Raw genomic sequence first — 21,381 nt, forward strand, 5'->3', positions numbered from 1 at the left:
AAAAAACACAGCTATAATACATGAGTAAAAGAGCATGTAGAACATCTTTATCAGAGTTTACTTTTAGCTTAGATTAGATCAGTTCAGTTATGGAAAGAATGAGAGCACTGAAATCCTTAATAAAGAATCTCAAGAAGAAAATTTGTATATATGAAATCATTCCATTTTTCTTCTTGTGCTGTACCATTAGGAAGGAACTTGTTAAGAGAGCAAGCTGGTAGAATGAAAGCAGATAAAATAGTTGGACAAGCTGTAAGTGGTTTGGATTTTTTCTCCTTTTTTCTTACTTTTGGTGGAGGTTCATCTGCTATTTTGGGGGCAGTAAATGAAGAGGGCTGGGGATCAGGATCTGACTCAGGGGTTTATGAAGTGAGAAGATATCGAGAATTATTTGTAGAGCAGAACAAGGTAGGCATAATGAGGTCCTTGAGTAAAGATAAAAGAAAGCTTGGAGGTAAGGAACCTCAGGCCATTTGCCATTTCATTGGAGTAAATTGTCTGTCTTGGAGGATTTTTTTAAAAAAATATTTTTTTAAAAGTCGATGGACCTTTATTTTATTTGTTTATATGCAGTGCTGATAATCAAACCCAGGGCCTCACACATGCCAGGTAAGTGCTCTACCACTGAGCTACACACCCAACTCCCTTGGAGGATTTTTGATCCCAAATTCCAAATTCAGGCCATTAACTTAATTTGTCTAATTTAGATTGTGGCCAGATCTGAGTACTAAGTCTAATGATGTGTTAGTTTGAGGTCAGTTTGGAAGTGGAGGGTCTTAAAATTATTTATAAGACAACCTAAGGGGGAATCCCCTGGAATAGACTGGGTAGCTCCCCTGTTGTAGAGGATGGACTGGGGTGGGGGTCAAGATCAAAGTGTTCTTTAATGTCTCCTGTCACTGGAAAGAGTTTCACCAGAGAATGAGGAGGCATCCCCTTATACAACCTTAATGGTGGGGGGACCCTGGGATCCAGATGAGCCAAAAGGTGGAGGGTCTTGGGCAAGGCGCCTCTCTGGAGACTGGAAGTGATCTTACCTCTCTAAAGAAGATGGTCACTGTTGTGTGCAGAAGAAAAATGGCAAAAAGCAGCCTCTGATCTGGAGGTATTTGAGTAATACATGGAAAGAGAAAGAGAAAGAAATGGGAGGTAAATATGAAAAAACATTAGAGGTTCAGTAGGACAGGGAGGAGTAAGGAGCACCAAAACCCCATCCTGGGTTTTGGCACCAAATGAAAACAAATTAAAAGAATATAGAACTAAAAAGTAATGGAGGCAGATCTCAATGAAACAGCAATGCATTATTAAGCAGTGAAGGGGCAAATTTTCATGAGTGATAATGGCAACTGGCTACAATAATGGTTTGAGTTTTATAGTGTAGAGGGGCTGAGTCCTAGCAAGAAATGTGTTGATTATGATTGGAGGGAGACCTTGGGCAGCCAGGAGGCTGATTGTAGATAAGGAAAATTGCAACAAATTCAGAGCCAATTATACTCCCTTTCTCCTTGGGAGTTGTTATTTGCCATATGCTTCACAGTAAGTGAAATTTAAGTATAGCTCCTATCTTCCAAACCTTGCCAAAGAAAGACTGGCCTGTTTTCTGGAAGTCATGTTCTGGTAAGGGCCCACAGCACTATATTGAACCATGACAGCTTCAAGATCAACTTCACTGTAGCCCTGAACCAGACAAACTGGAAGAGAGTCCTGACAAGGGCTTTTGCGATCACCTTACTTCAGTGTTCCATGTCCACTGAGGGGCAAAGCAACTGCGATTGCTTCTTCCATAAGGGGTGGGAGTCTGCCACTGGGAGAGCACTCGCTGTGCCCACCACCTCCCCTCAGAGTCAGCCATCCAGTATCAGGAACCACACACACTGATTTAGGATTGGGTGATGTCAACCAAGTCTGTGCAAAAACACATGGCCCTGGCCAAATGTGACTTGCAGTGATCTATAGCAAGGAGCCACAGGAACATGAGGAGGATGAAAGTAGACAAAATGGTCAAGAAATTCTGCCCACATCCTGCATGGGGAGGGAGTGGGTAACCATCAGAGGAAATAAAAGCTATGAATGTAATATTAAGAAATAAAGACAGGAGCTGGGGCTGTAGCTCAGTGGGAGAGTGCTTGCTTAGCATGAGTTCAATCTTCAGCACCACATAAAGGTGGATCAATAAAACGAAGGCATGCATTTTTTAATTAAAAAATGTTAAAAAGACATAAAGACGGAAAATAAGAATTATATGTCCAAAAGTAGGGGCATAATGGGTTGGATAGACCTGAAGGGTATAATCCTAACAAAGAAAAACAGCCAACAAATGCTTTATTTATAGTAGAAGACATCAAAGGGTTTCAGTGGGCAGGCTTCTTCAGGAAAATAGGATAACAGTGGGGAAAACAAGTTGTTTGGGGCTTGATAGGTTATGCCCATCTCTGGTGGCTGCATTTGAAACTAGGGCTCTGAGTTTTGGCTGTCTACCAACATGATCTGGGCTTTCTGAAAAAAAATGATGAATTTCACCTGGGAGTTCCCAGAAAAGCAGCCTCCCTGCCTTATGGTGGCTCAAACAAATCCAATAGTTCATACACAGCTTCCAAGAGAAAAAAAAAAATCCAGTGACTAGGATTAGGGTGAAGGGCAACCTGAATAAGAGCAGGAGGATTTGGGGACACACATGTTGTAGCAGAAGGTGGCAGTGAGTGCTCAATCATCCCTCTGGAGAACAGGGTCAGGACACTTTCATTATCATTCTCCTGGTGTTGTGGATGTGACTAGGAGCCATGGGGAGACTCTGTATCTACAATCTCAAGGTCCAGGAGACACAGCTAGACCTGTCTGCAAACCTTCCTGGCAACTCTGGAAACAGACAGGAAGCCACATGAGTGTCCCCCAGGCAACAGGCCTCCCAGGAACCAGGGAGACCCTGCTGAAGTGTGTGCCTTGTACACCTGATGGAACCCTGGGTTCTCTCTCTCTAGAAGGGAGGCATTGGGTGTGTCCCTAAAGCTCTCTGAGTCCGTGTATCTTCCTCAGTTAAACATTGTAAAATAATCCTGCCTTCTAGTGTTGTTCTCATGATTCAGTAGAATAACTTAAATAAACCATGATGTATCCAGTCCCTTCCCCGCCACCCTCATTTCCCCATATGGGCTCTCTGAGCGCTTAGTACATGAGGATGCTCCCTGTGGCAGTGAAACTGTATTTTCCCAGTCTTTTGGATGCTCTTCAGCATCCATATTGAAGGAATCCTGTGTTCCTAAGCACAAGTTTCTTGTCTGATTGTAAAGGTCTAGGCTGCTGAGAAGGCAAAGGACTGGCCTTTACATCCTGACCTAGGGTTGGGACTAGGCCCATGCTGAGAACTCTGATCTTACACCCATGTTCTCAGAACAACAGGGTCCAGGGTGGCCTCAGCCCTCAGACTGTGACTGGCTTCCAGGAGACACTGTTTAGCACCCTTCCTACTTCTGGGGATAGTGCTAGTTACCCACCTCATTGTATGGCTTCTGGACACTTGTTGATCATAAACTCCAGGATGTTAGATCTGGCTTGTGATGGAGAAGGTATTCCAAGTCTACTCACCTTGTTAGCTCTGTGTAAGAGATCCACAGGGGAAGAAAGATCTGGAATGGCTGAGTGTTCTGCTTTTATGGGACACCTGCCACCCTCTTCCTATTTGCTTAAAGCCATAGTATCTCTCATCCATCACACTTGATCCCTGCTCACACTTACTAGTAGCCTGAATTCTGTGCCTCTTACACTGAGCTCCCTTGGGATAGGCAACATTGAACAACCCCTGGCTCAGTAACAAGGTGCTTCACAGCTGGGCTTCTCCCTGCTCATGTTTTTCTTGTCCAGGTAAAATAGATCCTTGGCAGTCCCCACACTCACCTCCCTGGCCCCTCCTCTTCTTCCTTTCTTCATTCAGCAAAGCTCCTGCTGCAGCTGCTGCTCTACAGGTGTTCCTGCAAAGCAGACAGCAGTACTGACCACATTTAGCAGACAGGCTCCTGGCCATGGGCACATACTGTGGTGTTTGCTCAGGGCTAGTGTCAGCAGACTTCCTGCATATTTTATCTGAGGATGTACCTCCCTAAGACATGCAAGTGCAAATCCAAAACGTAAACTCCTTTCTCCATGCAACTTTCTTTCCTCTTTGGAAGTGAAACATAAGAACTAAGCACAAACGGTGCCATGAGCCTTAACCTTGCAGACCACTCACATCCCAGGCATTCTCCTCCCATGGCTTCCTGAGCAGGATGACATTAGAAGCCAATCTTGTTTATGGTATTTCACTCATGTTGTTTGTGGGCCAGGGGCCAAAGAGGATTTAGGATGAGTAGAGATGTGGCTACTGTGGACTCTTATATTGAAGACATACCTCAAGAGCATGGGTTCTGGGGGATAGCTGTGGCCTCACAGCTGTGACAGGGACTGGGAGGTGGAGGCATATGGGTGGTCTATGGGAAAGAGGATAATGCAGCTTCTCAAGGAAGAATCTTGGGTCATAGCCCAAAGCAAGTGGGTCTGCACAGACCAAGATTGGAGGTTCTCAAACTGAGGGTACAGAGGTGAGGTCCTGAGGCAAAACAAAGGCAAAGCTCTCAAGGAGACATGGAGACCTGCCTGCCCAGGAAAAAGTGGCTGAGGGCCACAGGGACCTGGGCAAGCAGGCCCACACACAGGTGATGCAACATGGACTCTGCTTCAGGAGGATCCAGCCATATATGCTCTTAGCTTGGGAGCAAAATGATCCATCCACATGTGCCTTGTGTGTGTGCTGGAGTATGTTTCTCTTGGGTTGTATGTGGAGAATATATCCAGAGAGGTAGAAGTAGTAGCATCTTCCCATCAAGAATCAAGTGCAGCCACTGAGATAGAAACAGGCCCTCAGATACAAGCAAATTGCTCACAAAATCCCAAAGCCTTTGATTTTGAATTGTGTGAACTAAATCCAGCATGCCAATATTGCCCAGTCCAGAGCCCTGATTTAGAACTGAGTCTGGCCAAGGAGAGGTGCTTGTTTCTAACTTGCTTGAAGGCCTTGCTTTGCTCACTAGACCCTCCATCTGTGTGGCTTGAATGGGGAGATTTTGTTGGTGTTAACTAAGGAGCCATCTGGGCCCACAGAGGCCCAGGAGACATAGGTGTGGCTTAGACCACATTGATGTGAACAAGACAGTGAGACCTGGGCCACTTGGAGTGGTACATTTGGTGGTGGTGGGGACACAGAAATGGTACAACATGGAATGATTCAAATTGGGATGAGCAGGAGGAAGGGGTGATAAATGACCACCAGGATTATAGCAAGAGGGTCTAAGAGGACACTAGGCAGTAGGCAGACATAGAAAAAATATCAGTAGTTGCCTGTGGGTGTTACCTGCCACATCCTAATGGAAAAGTAGGTGCTGGGGCTCTCAGCTGGGACCAAGGGCCCCCAGTGGAAGCTATTGATTTTCCAGATGTTTGATTGTGGTCAGAACTCGAGGTGAACAATTTCCATGGGGACAATGAGTACATCGCTCCTGGTTACATTCTTTTCAGTACCTTTTAAACACTTAGACTTAAGTACTTATATGCTAAGCCAAAGTTTAAGACTCAGAAGATCAGAGCAGAAGTTTCCAGGTTGCACTGAATGCTTCTAGTGAGAGTCTGTGATATCAACCAGTCAGAAACCTAAGTCAAAGTGGAAGACAAGAGGTTTAGAGACTGTCAATGTTCCAAGTCTCCCTATATGCATGGTCATTTACAGTTGACAGCTTAGATTATGACAACAGCATCCACAGTAAGATGTGGGGGTCATTAAGCTGTGAAAATCAATTCCTCTTCTGATCAGTGTAGAATGAAGAGAGCATTCAATTTGCCATTGTCAGCATTTTTAGTTTCCCTGTTCAGAGACATTAAGCACATTCACATTCTGTACAAAGAGAACAGATTGCAGTGTTTGTCCTTCTTTGCTCCTTTCAGTCCAACCCTGAGCTTCAGTGCTCTGGGTGGGAGGTTAAAGCCAAAATCCAAGGGACCCCCCCTGCCACCGAATTATAGGATTGGGAGCTTCCTAAGACCCCCAAAGTGGCACAAACAGCATGTCTGCTCAGACCTTGGCTGACCTTGCTTCCCTGGTGCCATGTGGAGACATTTCTTTCTCAGCTAGTTGATGGAGACGGGGGATGAAGACAAGCGCAGTTTTGGGGTGAAGGCGGAGCAGCTATTAGCAGTGTGGGTGAGAGGCACAAAATCCAGAGTAGGGATCATAGTTGATCTCTGAGAGGGTTAATGCACTGTATGAGAGATGCTGTGGCTTAGCAAATAGACCATGTGTGGTAAGTGTCCCACAAGGGGTAGCATACTCAGCCATTCCAGATCCTTCTTCCCCAGCTGATCTTTAATTATGGCTAACAAAAGTGAATGGACTTGGACTACCTTCTCCATCACAACCCAGATCCATCATCTTGGAGTTTATAATTAACCATGTCCAGAATCCAACCAATAGGATGGGTATCTAGGCCTATTTCCAGAAGTAGGGGTGGTGCTAGACATTGTCTCCAGAATGCCAGACACAGTCTGAGGACTGAGTCTGCCCTGGACCCTCGTGTCTCTGTGGTAGTAGGTGAGAGAACATGGGTCAAGGTCAGGGCTCTCTACTGGGCCTTGTCCCAACCCTAGGACAGGATCTAAAGGCCAGGCTCTTTCAGGTGCTCAGTCCTGTTCTTTTTCAGCAGCCCAAACCTTTACAATCAGTCAGGAGGCTTTGCATTGTACTTAGAAATACAGGATTCCTTCAATATGGATCCTGGAGAATGTCCAAAGGGCAGGGAGATTGCAGTTTCACTGTCACAGGAAGACATCCTCACGTACCAAGAGTTCAAAAAGCTTATAATGAGGCACTGACGGTGGAGGGGAAGGGACTGGATACATGGCAGCTTTATTTAAGATATTCCACTGAATCTTCAGAATAACCCTGGAAGGCAGTATTGTTTTCCCCATTCTGTTGATGGAGACACACAGGCTCAGAGAGCTTTAGGGACATATCGAATGCCCTACAGCTAGAGAGGGAAAACACAATGTTCCAATCAGGTATCATGAGGCACACCCTTGGCAGTATCTCCATTGTGGGAGGCCATCCTCCCACGTAATTTGAATTACCTCCCTGACTGGGTGAGAGGCGCTTAAACACAGCTGTGACAGAGCTATTCCCCATCCTTTTCCAGGTCCGAGGGCTTCTCCGTGAAGAGCCATGCCTGGCCACTGCCCTGAAGACCCAATCGTTGCCCCTGACCTTGGGATGCTGCCCCCCTTAACCTTCATTGGATGGGATATTCCCTGGAATTTTTTGTTCCCCAATAAAAGCCCACTCCCTGGCATGTTCTCTCTCGCTCGCTAGTCTGTTCTGTAAACCTCGCTACCGCATTAGGTGGTTGGAGGCGGGAGCTAGGAGAAGCCTTCCCGGAGCTGGTAGTAAAGGTAATAAGAGTTGTCTCTTTAAATTAAAACTCCCTAGCAGTTACTCATGAATCGAACCTTCTTTCATGAAGCCAGCTCTGGTCGCCTGGCAGACTCCATGATTCCTGGGAGGCCTGGTGCCCTGGGGACACTCACGTGGCTTCCTATTTCTTTTCCAGGGTTGCCAGGAAGGTGTGTGGGCAGGTCTAGCTGCCTCTCCTGGACCTTGATATTGTAGATACAGAAGTCTCCCCATGGCTCCTTATCATATCTGCAAATACCAGGAGAGTGACAACAAAAGTGTCCTTCCTTTGTTCTACAATGGGTTGGCTGACCACATCCCTGTCATCTCCCGCTACATACTGATGCTGCCCCAAATCCTCCTGCTTTTACTTGGGGTGCCCCTACTTCTGGCTGCTGGCTTCTTGTTCCTGACCATCTTGTCTACCTTTATCCTCCTCATGTCCCTGTGGCTCCTTGCTATATACCTCTGGAAGTCTCACGTGGCCCTGGCTGACATCACCAAATCCTCCATGAGTAAGTGTGGCTCCTGCTAGGTGACTGAGTCTGAGGGGCAGGTGGTAGACATAGTGGAGGCTCCTCCAGTAGCAGACCCCCACTTAGGTAAGAAGCAATTGCAGTTCTTCACCTCTCAGGGGCTGTGGAACACCACAGAAAGGGGATCGCAAAAGCCCTTGTTAGGACTTTCCTCCGGTTTGTCTCATTCAGCACTATAATGAAGTTGTTTTTCAGACTACTGGTACAATATAGTGCAGAGATCCTTTGCCAGAATATGGGCTTCCAGAAGACAGGCCGATCTATTTTTGGGAAGGTTTGGAAGATATCAGGTATTCCTAATTTCATTTAATGTGTGATCTCCCTTCTGCCTATAGCCTGTTTCCTTATGTATCAGACAGGATTTGATACATGCTTCAGTAGTAACGATCAACCCCTGACATTTGGCTGATCACATTCCTGCTGACCACATCAGTTCAGTCATCTAAACTCTGACCCCTCAATGCCATTCTAAGTGCTTCTGGCATTGATGGCCAGCTGCAACTCTCTAAGACAGCCTAAACCCACCTTCAGATCTGTCTCCTTAGTGCTTCTCTAAAACCTCAACTATCAACACAGTTGTTCCCCTCCTCCAACCTTCCCCTGCTATTCCCATCAGGTGTCTGCTATTCCCTGGTATAAACAATAAAGTATAAACAATAAAGCTCATTGCTCTTGCACATATGATCCCAATAGGACTGTGCTCAAGATTCCAATAGGACTCTTACACATATGATTCCAATGATTCCTGCTCTGGATTCTGAGACTCTCACCCTGGGCTCCCTCAAGACAGGCAACAGTGCATGACCCCTGGCTCAGCAATAATGCGCTTCACAGCTGGGCTTCTCCCTGCTCATGTTTTCCTCCTCCAGGTAAATTCCATCCTTGGCAGTCCCCACACTCACCTCCCTGGCCCCTCCTCTTCTTCCTTCATTCATTTAACAAAGCTCCTGCTGCAGCTGCTGCTCTACAGGTGTTCCTGCAAAGCAGACAGCAGTACTGACCACATTCAGCTGACAGGCTCCTGGCCATGGGCACATACTGTGGTGTTTGCTCAGGGCTGGTGTCAGCAGACTTCCTGCATATTTTAGCTCAGGATGTACCTCCCTAAGACATGCAAGTGCAAATCCAAAGCATAAACTCCTTTCTCCATGCAACTATCTCTACTCTTTGGAAGAGAAACACCTGAACTCAGCACAAACAGTGCCATGAGCCTTAACCTTGCAGACCACTCACATCCCAGGCATTCTCCTCCCATGTCTTCCTGAGCAGGATGACATTAGAAGCCAGTCTTGGTTAGTGGTATTTCACGCATGTTTAATGTGGGCTAGGGGCCAAAGGGGACCTGGGATGAGTAGAGATGTGGCTACTGCAGGCTGTTATATTGAAGACGCACCTCAGTGTGTGGGTTCTGGGAGACAGGTGTGGCCTCACAGCTGTGACAAGGACTGGGAGGTGGAGGCAGATGGGTGGTCTGTGGGAGAGAGGATAATACAGCTTCTCAAGGAAGAATCTTGGGTCAATCCTAGCAAGTGGGCCTGCACAGACAAGACTAGAGGTTCTCAAACTGAGGGTACAGAGGTGAGGTCCTGAGGCAAAACATAGGCAAAGCTTTCAGGGAGACATGGAGACCTGCCCACCCAGTAGAGAGTGGCTGAGGGCCACAAGGACCTGGGCAGGCAGGCCCACACACAGGTGATGCAGCATGGACTCTACTTCAGGAGGATCCAGCCATATGTATACTCTTCGACTTGGGAGCAAAATGATCCATCCACATGTGCCATTCATTCTGCAAAGTTCCTGCTGCAGCTGCTGCTCTACAAGTGTCCCTGCAAAGCAGACAGCATATCCATCCACATTGTGTGTGTGCTGGAGTGTGTTTCACTTGGGTTGTATGTGGAGAATATAGCCAGAGAGGTAGAAATAGTAGCATATTTCCCCCAAGAAACAAGTGCAGCCTCTGAAATAGAAACAGGCCACCAGGTACAGGTGTGCAAGTTGCTCACAAAATCCCAAAGCCTTTGATTTTGAATTATGTGAACTAAATCCAGCATGCCTATATTGCTAAGTCCAGAGCCCTGATTTAGAACTGAGTCTGGCCAAGGAGAGGTGCTTGTTTCTAACTTGCTTGAAGCCTTGCTTTGCCCACTACCCTCCATCTGTGTGGCTTGAATGGGGAGGTTTGGTTGGTGTTAACTAAGGAGCCATCTGGGCCCACAGAGGCCCAGAAGACATAGTGGTGGCTTAGACCACATTGATGTGAACAAGACAGTGAGACCTGGGCCACTTGGAGGTACATTTGGGGGAGGAAGGCGCAGAAATGGCAGGACACGGAATGATTCAAATTGGGATTAATAGGAGGAAGGGGTGATAAATGACCACCAGGATTATAGCAAGAGGGTCTAAGAGGACACTAGGCAGTAGGCAGACATAGACAATGATCAGTAGTTGCCTTTGGGTGTTGCCTGCCACATCCACATGGAAAAGTAGATTCTGAGGGTGTCAGCTGGGACCTAGGGCCCCCAATGGAAGCTGTCGATTTTCCAGATGTTTGACTTGTGGTCAGAACTGGAGGTGAACAATTTCCATGGACACGGTGAGTGCATGTCTCCTGGTTACAATCTTTTCAGTACCTTTTAAACACTTAGACTTAAGTACTTATATACTAAGCCAAAATGTAAGACTCAGAAGAGCAGAGCAGAAGTTTCCAGGGTGCTGAGTGCTTCTAGTGAGAGTCTGTGATATCAACTAGTCAGAAACCTAAGTCAAAGTGGAAGACAAGAGGTTTAGAGACTGTTCATGTTCCAAGTCTCCCCATATGCATGGTCATTTACATTTGACAACAGCATCCACAGTAAGATGTGGGGGTCATTAAGCTGTGAAAATCAGTTCCTCTTCTGATCAGTGTAGAATGTAGGGAGCATTCAATTTGCCATTGTTAGCATTTTCAGTTTCCCAGTTCAGAGACATTAAGCACATTCGCAAAGAGAACAGATTGCAGTGTTTGTCCTTCTTTCCTCCTTTCAGTCCAACCCTTAGCTTCAGTGCTCTGGGTGGGAGGTTACAGCCAAAATCCAAGGGACCCCCCCGCCACCGAATTATAAGATTGGGAGCTTCCCAAGGCCCCCAAAGTGGCACAAACAGCATGTCTGCTCAGACCTTGGCTGACCTTGCTCCCCTGGTGCCATGTGTATACATTCATTTCTCATGGAGACAGGGAGATGAAGACAGGAGCAGGTTTAGTGTGAAGGCGGGGCAGCTATTAGCAGTGTGGGCATTCCCAAGTGCATTAGGGTTTGTAAAGGTCCTGCACTTGATTGGAGGGCAGCCTCAAGAACAATACAGGGGCAGATTCTCCTGAGGCTCCAGCTTCATGGTTGATGCTTTAAGGAAGCTGTGGGCCATCTCACTTCAAGGCAGAATTTCTTTTCCTGATGCTAATGCTGGTTTGGCTGAGCCAACTTTGTGGGTTCATTATTGAGGCCACCTCGTCAAATGTGTCTGTGAGTCAAGAAGGCCAAACTGTCGAACCTGATCATTTGTGAAATATCTTCCAGTTGAAAGACTTCACAATTGAAGTTCAGAGCCTCCTGGGAAGCTGGCTGGAAGTGGGCATTTGTTGCAGGTCATGTCAGCGTGAATCAATAAGGGACATGTGTGTGGCCTAGATGCAAACTGTTATAATCAAGATCTTGCTTGTGGCAGTGAGTGGCTTTCAATGAAGCCTATGTAAGGGAACAGGGCAAGGGAACAACCCAGCCCTGGGAGTTATCTAGTATAACATTTACTTCCTCAGAATCTTTTTTTTTAAAGTGTTTTTAGTGGATTATAGTTACACATAATAGTGGGGTTCATGTTTTTAAATATTCTTAGTTATGGATGGATACAATACCTTTATTTTATTTATTTTCTTTTTATGTGGTTCTGAGGATCCAACCCAAAGACTCATATGTGCTAGGAAGGTGTCTACCACTGAGCTCCAACCCAAGCCCAGTGGGGTTTGTTTTTATATAATCATACATGTATGGAATATAATGAGCTCCATTTCAGTCCCCCTCGCTTCCTCTTTGCCTCCCCTCAGGGTCTTTTAGGAAGGAACCACAGAACCATCCTACACAATGCTCAGCAAGTTGATTTTGTTGTTGATGCTGCCATGAGGTGTTAAGAAAGAGTGACATCATCCCTTTGTTGACTTTGGCTGCAAGGCAGTGGTGTCTAGATCCAGGAGTCTCGGACCACTGCCCTCAGAGCCAGAATACAACAGTCACTAATATGGCATTATGTAAACATTGTGAATGTATAACTGATGTGATTCTGCAATTTGTATTTGGGGTAAAAATGGAAAAGCATAACTCACATGAATCAAATGTATGAAAGATGAAAAAAAAAAAGCCAAGGAAAATGAAAACAAGGATGCTGCAATCTCACTGGATTGAAAAAAAAAGGAAAGGAAGCTGGAAGGCAGCTCACTACTAGAGCTCCAGTTTAGCAACCACAAGGTGAGTTGTTCAAGCATCAGCATCAAAGAAACACACGCATGTGCCCAAAAACATACACACACACACACACACACACACACACACACCTCTCCCTCTCTCCCTCGTCATAGAGCATTGTCTTTAAAAAATAGCCTTGTAAAGCTCCCTCTGTCCCTCTGAGACATGTGCAAACCTCAACAGCTAGTCAGCCTTTTGCCAGCTTTATACTCATGTCATCCTCTCAGGGACCTGGGCACCTTCTTCAAAGAGGAACCATCAAAGGACACAGGGCCCTGCCTTCCAGTCTCTGGAGGAGGGAGGAGCCTAACTTGGCTCTAAGTGGCAAATCATGAAGATTGAAATCCCTTTCTCTTTGCGTAAACCCACTTGGCAAACGGAAAGGCAGGTGCCCTAGATGAACACAGATGATTGCTGGCGAGTCCTCTACTGGAGGACTGGTTAGGGTTTATGGGCACAGCATGGAGTGAAGGGTATCTGCTGGCTGTGTTACAGGACAACTGCTCATTTTCTCCCTTGATGAGCATCACAGAGGTCGAAGGCTTCTCCATGAGGAAAGTGCTTTCTTTCTGTGCTGCCCCAGCAGAGAGCTCTGTGTGCTGGGAGGAGATTTGATTTGCAATTCTACAGCCAGAGGACTTGCACTGGGAGTTCCCCAGCAGGGAACAGCATTAGAACACCAATCCCTTCCTTCTGGCATCTAATTCAGCCATAGCAGAAGCTTTTAGAGCCTTCCTAGAGCTCCACAATATTTGGGAAGAGGAATCTGGAGCACTTTCATTTCTTTTTTTCTGTTACTTTTTCTGAGGTGCCTTGTGCATGCCAGGAAAGAGCACTTTCATTCTGGACTCTCCTGGGCAATACCAGGTACCCTTTGCTCAGGGCCAGCCTGCACCATCCAGAACCAAAAGTGACCATAGCAGGCCATCACTGGTTACTCAGGGGTGCTTTCCAGAAGGGATTCATAGGTGTTTGGCACCCCAAGAGAGTAGGCTTGGGGACTGCAATTCCAGTGTCTGTGTTCCTTTGCAGAGTTGTGGGACTTTGGGCTTGGGAACTTCCTTTGGTGGGGGTTCAAGTGAATGAGAGGAAAAATATGAAGTCTTGCTTTAGGAACCAGATGGAGATAGGGATGTCATGGTAGGGAAGATCCTAAGAAGCAAGGGCTTCACGGTAGATGCCACTAAATTGCTCAGACACTTGTGGTTAAAGCTTTGGGGTTATGTTTTTACTTCTCCTCACACACAGGCCCTTCACCCAGCCAAACCCTGCTTAGGAACAAGACAAAACACTGGCCAGGCAGAGGACCAATGGCAGGTTCAAGCCATTGCTGAGTAATGGTTCTCTAATCAGCCCTCACTACTCAGACCAGGTGGTCTATCTGTGCCTGCTTCCGTTTCCCAGATGCATCCTTGCAAACTCCAGCTGGGCAGGCACCCCGAGGACCCACTCAGGCCTCTGAAGAAAGAGGGGCCTGAGTTCTGCCAAAGCTCTGGTGCATGTGACTACCTACAGCTGGAACCATCAATGGGCCCCTACAAGGGAGGTGGGCTTGGGCCTGGGCTCTCAGGCTGAGCTGGTCTGCACTTAGGCTCTGGATGCAACCCCTCCCCTGATGTCCATGCCCTAGGCCCTGCCTGCCCTCAGCTCCTGTGCCCATGTAACCTCAGCATCTCAGCTCCTCTCCACTCAGTATCCATCCAGACAGCACTGGGCAGCACCCTGCCTGGGGTCATTCCCCCTCAGCCAGCCCTGGGCTGCACAGTTCTTGCTGTGGTTGCATATCAGCAACAAGGCTTCTTGCCACACAGGGCTTCTTGCCACACAGAGGTGTGGTCCTGCTGTGGAGGGAAGACCAGACCTCCCCAGAGGTTGCTCATGCTGAGACTCATCTTTGCCCTGAATATTCTTGCCCAAGACCTTTACAACAATTTACTGAGCCAGTGGTCACCTGCCTGCATGGACTCCCCAGAATCCCCTACAAGTTGACCCTCTAGAGGGGGGGACTGGTTATCCCACCACAGCCCTTCTCAACTTTTCATACTCAAAATACCCTACTAAGAAGTGCAATTCACCCCTAGCCACCTGCCCACTCCCATCCTCGCCCCTAATTCCAGGTTTGCTCATCACCATCTAACACACTCAAAATGCTATGGGTATGTATTTTCTCTTCTATCTATTCAGTAAGTGATACCAAGCAGGGAACATTTTATTTTGGGTTTACTGATGTATCTTAAGTTCCCAGAACAAACCTGGCCTCTAGGAGGTGCTCAGGGAATGAGTGCTAAATGATTCAACAACAGGCAGCTTCAGTATTCCAAGTAGCACAGACACTGGGAGGAGACAAATTTAGAGTGAAACTGCCAAGCTTAATCTTCAAAATCCCTTCTTCCCTTACAAAGGCTTTTCCCAGATTTCTTATTTAGAGTTGCAATGTTTTGTCCCACAAGTAGGCTGTAAATGTGTATTCTTTGGGTTCCCCACAACCAGATTGGCTGTAAAGGCAGGACTGCCTATGGGTGAAATTATGGATTTTGGAGTCAAACAGATCAAGGTTCAAATCCTAGTTCCACATCTAGTCTGTCTTCACCTCTCTGACTCCTTTGCCTAACATGTGAATCTGGGGTCAAAGTAGCAGCACCCACCGACATTAGGCACAACAGCCACTCTCTCCCCAAGAAAACCCCTTAACATCATTGCTCCCTCTAACTATTATCTGCTTCTTGAGAGTCTTGACTCACCTAAATGCTTTTACTATGTCTTAGTAAAATTAAGCCATGTAAGAGTGTAAAAGTTTCCAAGATTTGTTACATTCATGATTTTCTACCACCACCATCTTTATCAAATCCCAAAACATTCCCATCAGTCCAAGAGGGTCCTTATGGTCCAGCAGCCATTGCTTCCCATTGTCCCTTCTCCATAATGCTAGCCACACCCTAAGCTGATTGCACAACCTCTTTTGGATTTGCACATTTCTCTCAGACCTGTGGCAGTATCTCCTGCTTATCTTGTAAAGTGCCACAGTCTGAGGCTCTGCTCTCTCTCCCTATTCCCCTCAGCCCAATCCTGACCAAGAAAAGCCTCTCCAAGGCACAAACACAGGTTCTGAGGACGTGAGGGACTTTTGTCCACTCTTGTTTTCAACAGGCATCCAGGAAACAGGGAAGCTGGTTAGGGGATGCCACCTTTAGGAGCAAGGAGGTCCAGAATGCAAACAGGTAAAGGGAGGCCTGGTCAGAATTACCTTTCCAAGCCAGTCAACACTGTCCATTGCCTGAAATCAGTGGTTCTGAGCAAACAGAGGTATGAGTGTGTGAAGGGTTAAGAATGTTCCAGGCCAAGGGAACACTGTGCTCAAAGACCTCTAGCAGAATGAGAGCTCCTTTTGGAGCTAACTAGAGCAGCTGGCTTTTGGGAACTGAGGTCAGGGGCAGGGAAAGAGGAAGGCAAGCTGACTCTAGGCTCTGAGTCTCTCAGCTCTTAGGGAAGCCTCTACATTGTTGGGACGGCCTTCCCCAGTACCCTGGACTCCTCCATCACCTTATCATCACAGGACTTTAATCCTGACACCTTCCTTGGCCTCTTATCCCTCTGGCCTTTGAGCCCCAACAGGGTGTGACCATCTCTGCCTGGGATGAGTCCAGAGTTTCCCTGCTATTGAAAGAACTTTCAAAGCACAAGGACCACTGAGGACCTCTCCTTTTGTTTCCCAGTCCTCTGCCACTGGGAGCTGCTCCTTAGGCACTAACCTCGTTGGGCAAGGAGAGCTGATGGCACCAGAGCAGGAAGAGCCTGCAGGGCTTCCTCCCTGTCACACAGGGCCTGCCTTAAGGGACCACTTTAAGTGAGAATGTGAGAACACAACTCAGAAGACAAGAGACACCTGATGTGAATGGCAGGTTGACAAAAGTGGGGAGGGTCAGAAGAACAGGTGCATACATTGTTGATTTCATCAAAGCACAAATGAGGCAGCCTGAAGGAACGGGATGGGCCGGTCAAGGCTACTAGGTTTGGTTATCAAGGCCAAGGGCAGGAGAAAACTATGACAGGAGGTTGAGTCCTTTGGTCCTAGACAACTTGTCTCTCAAGTTTGGACAAAGCCCATGAGCGTGGTTAAGGGTTTCCGTGTAGGTGAAATGGGCATAGGCCAAGGCTGAATCCCAAAACTGGACAGGCTATAGCCCAGGTGTCCCCTCAATGCTGAAGCAGAAACTAAGGTGAGAAAGACCCCCTAACACTGCCTAAGGGGCTGAAGTTTATGGATCAGTATCACGTGGACTCTCTGGTCAGGAGCTCTGCCTCTTGGTGAGGGAGACCAAGTATGTGATTCCAGCCCTCAGGAACATGCCAGAGTCACAGCTCAAGCAGCTGAAAAAGATGACAGTCCTGTGAACATCAACACTGACTCATGTCCCAACTCTCCCTTCTACAGGAGGGAATCTTTCCTGAGGCTCAAATCTGGAGTTTGTGAATACCTGGGACAGAGTCTGGGACCAGGCTGAGTGCTAATCCAGGATAATTTTGGGACACCCACAAGTCCACGTCCTCCTCCAGGACCCACAAGAGGGCTCCACCCACGACCTCCCCTCAGTGAGCCTAGCCCATGGGATTGGGCCCTGGCAGCACCAGGAGGATTGCACCATACCCAGGTCTCCCCATGGAACATCCCCCTCCATCCACAGCCACCTTCCCACCCCTCTGCAGGGACAGGGCACTACAGTGAGAACATTGCTGCCCAATTCTTCCCATAGAGCCACATCATGCACCTGAGCTCTGGACTCTGAAGCTCCTCCATTTCTGAGCCAGCTCTATTTCTCCCCGGAATCTAGATGTTTCCACAACCAATACCTGTGTGGAAATGAAGAAGTCTTTGTTCCTTTCCCATTTTTCATTTGCTGCTCTTCAGTGACTTTGAACCCTGCCTGAGCTGGCCTGCTGGGACAAGATGACATACATATCATGGGCACTGCAGTCAATTCAGGATATCTCCACAGGTGTCCTGAGACCCAGAGAGCTGCTCAGCACAGACCAGGAACAACGACTGGCCCACAGACTTATAAGCAATGTGTGTGCGCAGTATTGTTTGGCTTTTTATTAACACAGCATTACTATGGTGCTAGACACCTGAATCACGGTCACCTAGAAGCACTGAATGGAATAGAAGCTACAGAATTGTCAATCAGCTCCTGACTGATACACAAGACAATAGCTCATGGGCTTCCCTCCTGCGCAGATGGGAAGAAGTAAGTTAAATGAATTGTATAAATGCCCAGTAGTCTAAAGACCTTGTCAAAGAAGTACTCTCTTGTCTTCTGGAAGCCCATGCGCAGGTAGAGGGTCAGAGCAGCCTCCTGTACAATGGTAGTATCAAGGACAACCTCACTGTAGCCCTGAGCCCTCGCAAACTGGAGGACAGTCATGACCAGGGCTTTCCCTAGTCCTTCACCTCGGTGCTCCAAGGCCACAGAGAGGTGAAACAGCTGCAGTTGCTTCCTCCCTGGGGGGGAATCCTCCACTGGCAGAGCACCCACTATGCCTGCCACCTGGCCCCCAGACTCAGCCACCCAGAAGCAGGAACCACGGGCCCTCAGGTAGAATTTGGTGATGTCAGCAAGGTCTGTCTGCAAACACTCGACTACGTACTGCCTCCAAGGGTGTCTGGCCAGCATCCATAGGAAAACAAGGAGGGTGACATCGGATACAAGAGCCAGGAGCCAAGAGCCAGAAGCCAGGAGTAGGGTGACAGGCACCCCAAGTAAGAGCAGGAATGTTTGTGGCAACTTCAGCATGTGGCGAAAGGTGGCAGGGACATGCTCGATCATCCCTTTGGAAAACAAGTCCAGGACCCTTTTGTGGTCAGTCTCCTGGTATTTGCGGATGTGATGAGGTGCCATGGGGAGACTTCTGTGTCTGCAGTTTCCACAAGTAACAGATAAACCTTCACGCACGCCTTCCCTTCAGCCCTGGAAGAGAGAGCAGAATCCATGTGGGTATCTCTGGCCTCCATAGATCTTAGGAGACAGCTCAAGTGTGTGTCTTTACCTTGGCCCAAAAAGAAGCAGGCCACCACCACTGGGAGGAGTTGTAGGGTCAGAAACACCTGCTTGGAACCCAGCCTTCTTTGGTTGTTTTGAAATTTAATAGAATGATTTATATAAAGTACTGATAGAGAGCTGGGGTTGTGGCTCAGCGATACAGAACTGGTCTAGCACATGTAAGACCCTGGGTTCAATCCTCAGCATCACAAAAATAAATGAATACCATAAAATTGGGTCCAGCTATAACTAAAAAATATTTTTTTAAAAAAAGCCCTGATATATACAGTCCTCACCACCCTTCTGTGTGAGTCAGTTTTTCATTTTGTAACCAAAATACCTGACAACAACTAGATAAGGAAAGATTTATTTTGGCTTACAGTTTTAAGGTTCAGTCCTTTGTCAGCTGGCTCCAGGGAGAAACATCAAGGTAGAAGTTCGTGGCAGAGGAATGCTGATGAATTCAAAGCAGTCGGGAAACTGATAGAGGGTCAGGAAGAGAGACAGGGACAGAAGATTGGCCTGGACGAATAAAACCCCTTCCCGCCACGCCCCCAGTGACCTACTTCCTCCATCTAGGATCCACCTCCCAGTAGTCCGTTCATCTATCAATGGATTAGTCCATTAAATGGAGCCTTTCGGGGTGGGGGGTGGCAGATAGTGAAGTTTAAATCTGGAATGTTCCCCAAAAGCTCATGTGTGGAAAACATAGTCCCCAGTACAGCAAGGTTTGGAGTAGGACTTTAGGTTCATGAGGTCTCTGGAATTATCAGTGGACTAAACCATTAATAGCTGAATGAACTTCTGGGAGGTGGGTCCTAGTAATAGGAAGTAGGTCACTGAAGGCGTGCCCTAGAGGGGTTTGCCTTTATTCCACCCCTTGGAGTTTAGCATGCAGCTGCCTGGAGCTTAGCACCTTACCTCTGTCATGACCCTTCACCATCTTATTGATAACTGAGAACCAGATGACCACTCTCTGGACCATCTGAAAACATGAGCCAAAATAACTCTTATGTACTCTAAATTGTTCTTGTCAGATATTTTAGTCATAGCAAAAAATTCTGACTTCACAGCCTCCAAACTCCTTACAATATTATGGGCTCTCTGAATTTATGGGTACTCGTACATGACACCTCATGAAATCAGAATTCTTCTCCCCAGAACTTTGAGCCCCCATCAAGGTCCAGCTTCAGTGAAGGCTACTTTCTCTAGTGCTAAGTATTAGTCGGCAGGAAGGCAAAAGGCCAAGCACACAGGACAGTGTGCTTTCAGATCCCTAAAATATTGTGGGACTCCATTCAACACTGAGTCCTTCAACCATGCACCCGTCTACTCCCTGGTTTTCCCAACACTGAGAGTGTCCAGAGAAGTGTCAGCCCTCAGCCTCAAGCTGGCATTCAGGAGAGACTGGGTCTGCCCACCTGTGGGTAGCCAATATGGGTGGCCACCTCATTGGCAGATTCATGAATGTTTCATAATCAGAAATCCCAAGGGCAAGGTGCTGGGCTATGACCAAGCAGGGAGCCCAAGTCCATGCACCTTCATGAAGACTGGGAAACGAACTGGGGTGAGTGTCAGCAGGATCTGGACCAGTGCCTGGATCCTACCCTAGGACGCTTGGCACCTCAGGTCACAGCATCTCTCACAAAGCCCACCCAGGGCTCTCTGGGGTCCACCCCAGTGCTCTCCCACACCTAGGAGTCTGAGCACTGTGCCGCTAACCTCGGGCTCTCCTCATAGACAATAGATGAGGTTCTCTGGCTCAGCAACAAGGTGCTTCCCAGCTGGGCTTCTCTCTGCCGGTCTGGTAAGAGTCATTCTCGGCAGTCCCCACACTCACCTCCTCTGCAGCCTCTCCTCTCCTTCATTCACTCACTGAGCAATGCTCTTGACACTGCTGTGGGGCTGCAGGGGTCCTTTTCAGCCACCAGCAATGCTGACATCCAGCTGAAGGGGAACCAACAGTAGACAGCTGCAAAAGAGGAGGCCTGGGGACTGCAACACCACAGGGCACAATTTCTGTGTTGGAAAGTGTGCGACTGACTGAGACCTGGAGTTCTCTGAGGAGGCCTGGTGTAGGTATAGTGAATGTGAAGCTGCAGGCAGGACATGGATGCCTCACAGTACCATATGGGGATGGGATGGAGTAGGATGTAGGGGTCCAGGAAGCCATGGCCTCAGGGAGGAGGCCACCAAACTGCCTCCAAGCCTTGGGGCAGCTTATGAAATCTAAGTTGTAGTGAAAGAAATACATTTGCTGGGAAGCTAGAAAACCTAAGCTTCCATGTCCCTCCCTCCCTTACAGGGCCCCTTCCAAGAATTCATATTTGGATTTGCAACATTGTATTCTGCAGGCAGTCCCCAAATTGGTTATGCTCAGGCTCCCCACTACCAGGTTTGCCCTAAGGGCAGGCCTACCTTTTGGAGGAAATATGAATTTAGGAGTCAAACAGACTTGGGTTCAAATCCTAATTCTACCTCCAATATATGTCTTCTCTCTGACCCCTGCATGACCTGGAATGCTGGGGTCAAAGTGGCAGTGCCCACTGGTTCTATGCATAACAGTTATCTCTTAGAAAACTTCAACATCATTTCTCTCTCCAATCCTTAGGTCCTCCTTATGGATTTAGGGACATTTAAACACTTCTCTTTGCTTCAAATTTTTTAGATGATAACAATATAACATGGAATTAGCTGACTTAGAGTGTAAAACCTGTGACAATGGTATATTAACCATGTTGTGCCACCACCACTCATATCAAATCTGAAAACATTCTCTTCAGCTGAATAGAGGCCTTGGAATACAGTCACCAGCATCCCCATTAATCCCTCTCCAAGTTTCTAGCAATACC

At 47.5% G+C, this 21,381-nt stretch overlaps 1 protein-coding gene across 1 annotated transcript; it reads right to left on the reverse strand.

Moving 5' to 3' along the window:
• Nucleotides 1-17,704: 17,704 nt before the first annotated feature.
• On the reverse strand, nt 17,705-18,388 carry LOC143379994 (N-acetyltransferase 8F1-like). The gene has a single exon (XM_076832750.1). It carries the CDS (start codon nt 18,386-18,388, stop codon nt 17,705-17,707), a length of 684 nt encoding a protein of 227 aa, XP_076688865.1.
• Nucleotides 18,389-21,381: the final 2,993 nt, after the last annotated feature.

The sequence above is a fragment of the Callospermophilus lateralis genome, chromosome 14, assembly GCF_048772815.1.
Source record: "Callospermophilus lateralis isolate mCalLat2 chromosome 14, mCalLat2.hap1, whole genome shotgun sequence".
NCBI lineage: Eukaryota > Metazoa > Chordata > Mammalia > Rodentia > Sciuridae > Callospermophilus > Callospermophilus lateralis.

What these genes read in the sequence shown, in the direction of transcription:
- LOC143379994 (XM_076832750.1), bottom strand. Translation starts at nt 18,388, where the DNA reads ATGGCACCTCATCACATCCGCAAATACCAGGAGACTGACCACAAAAGG.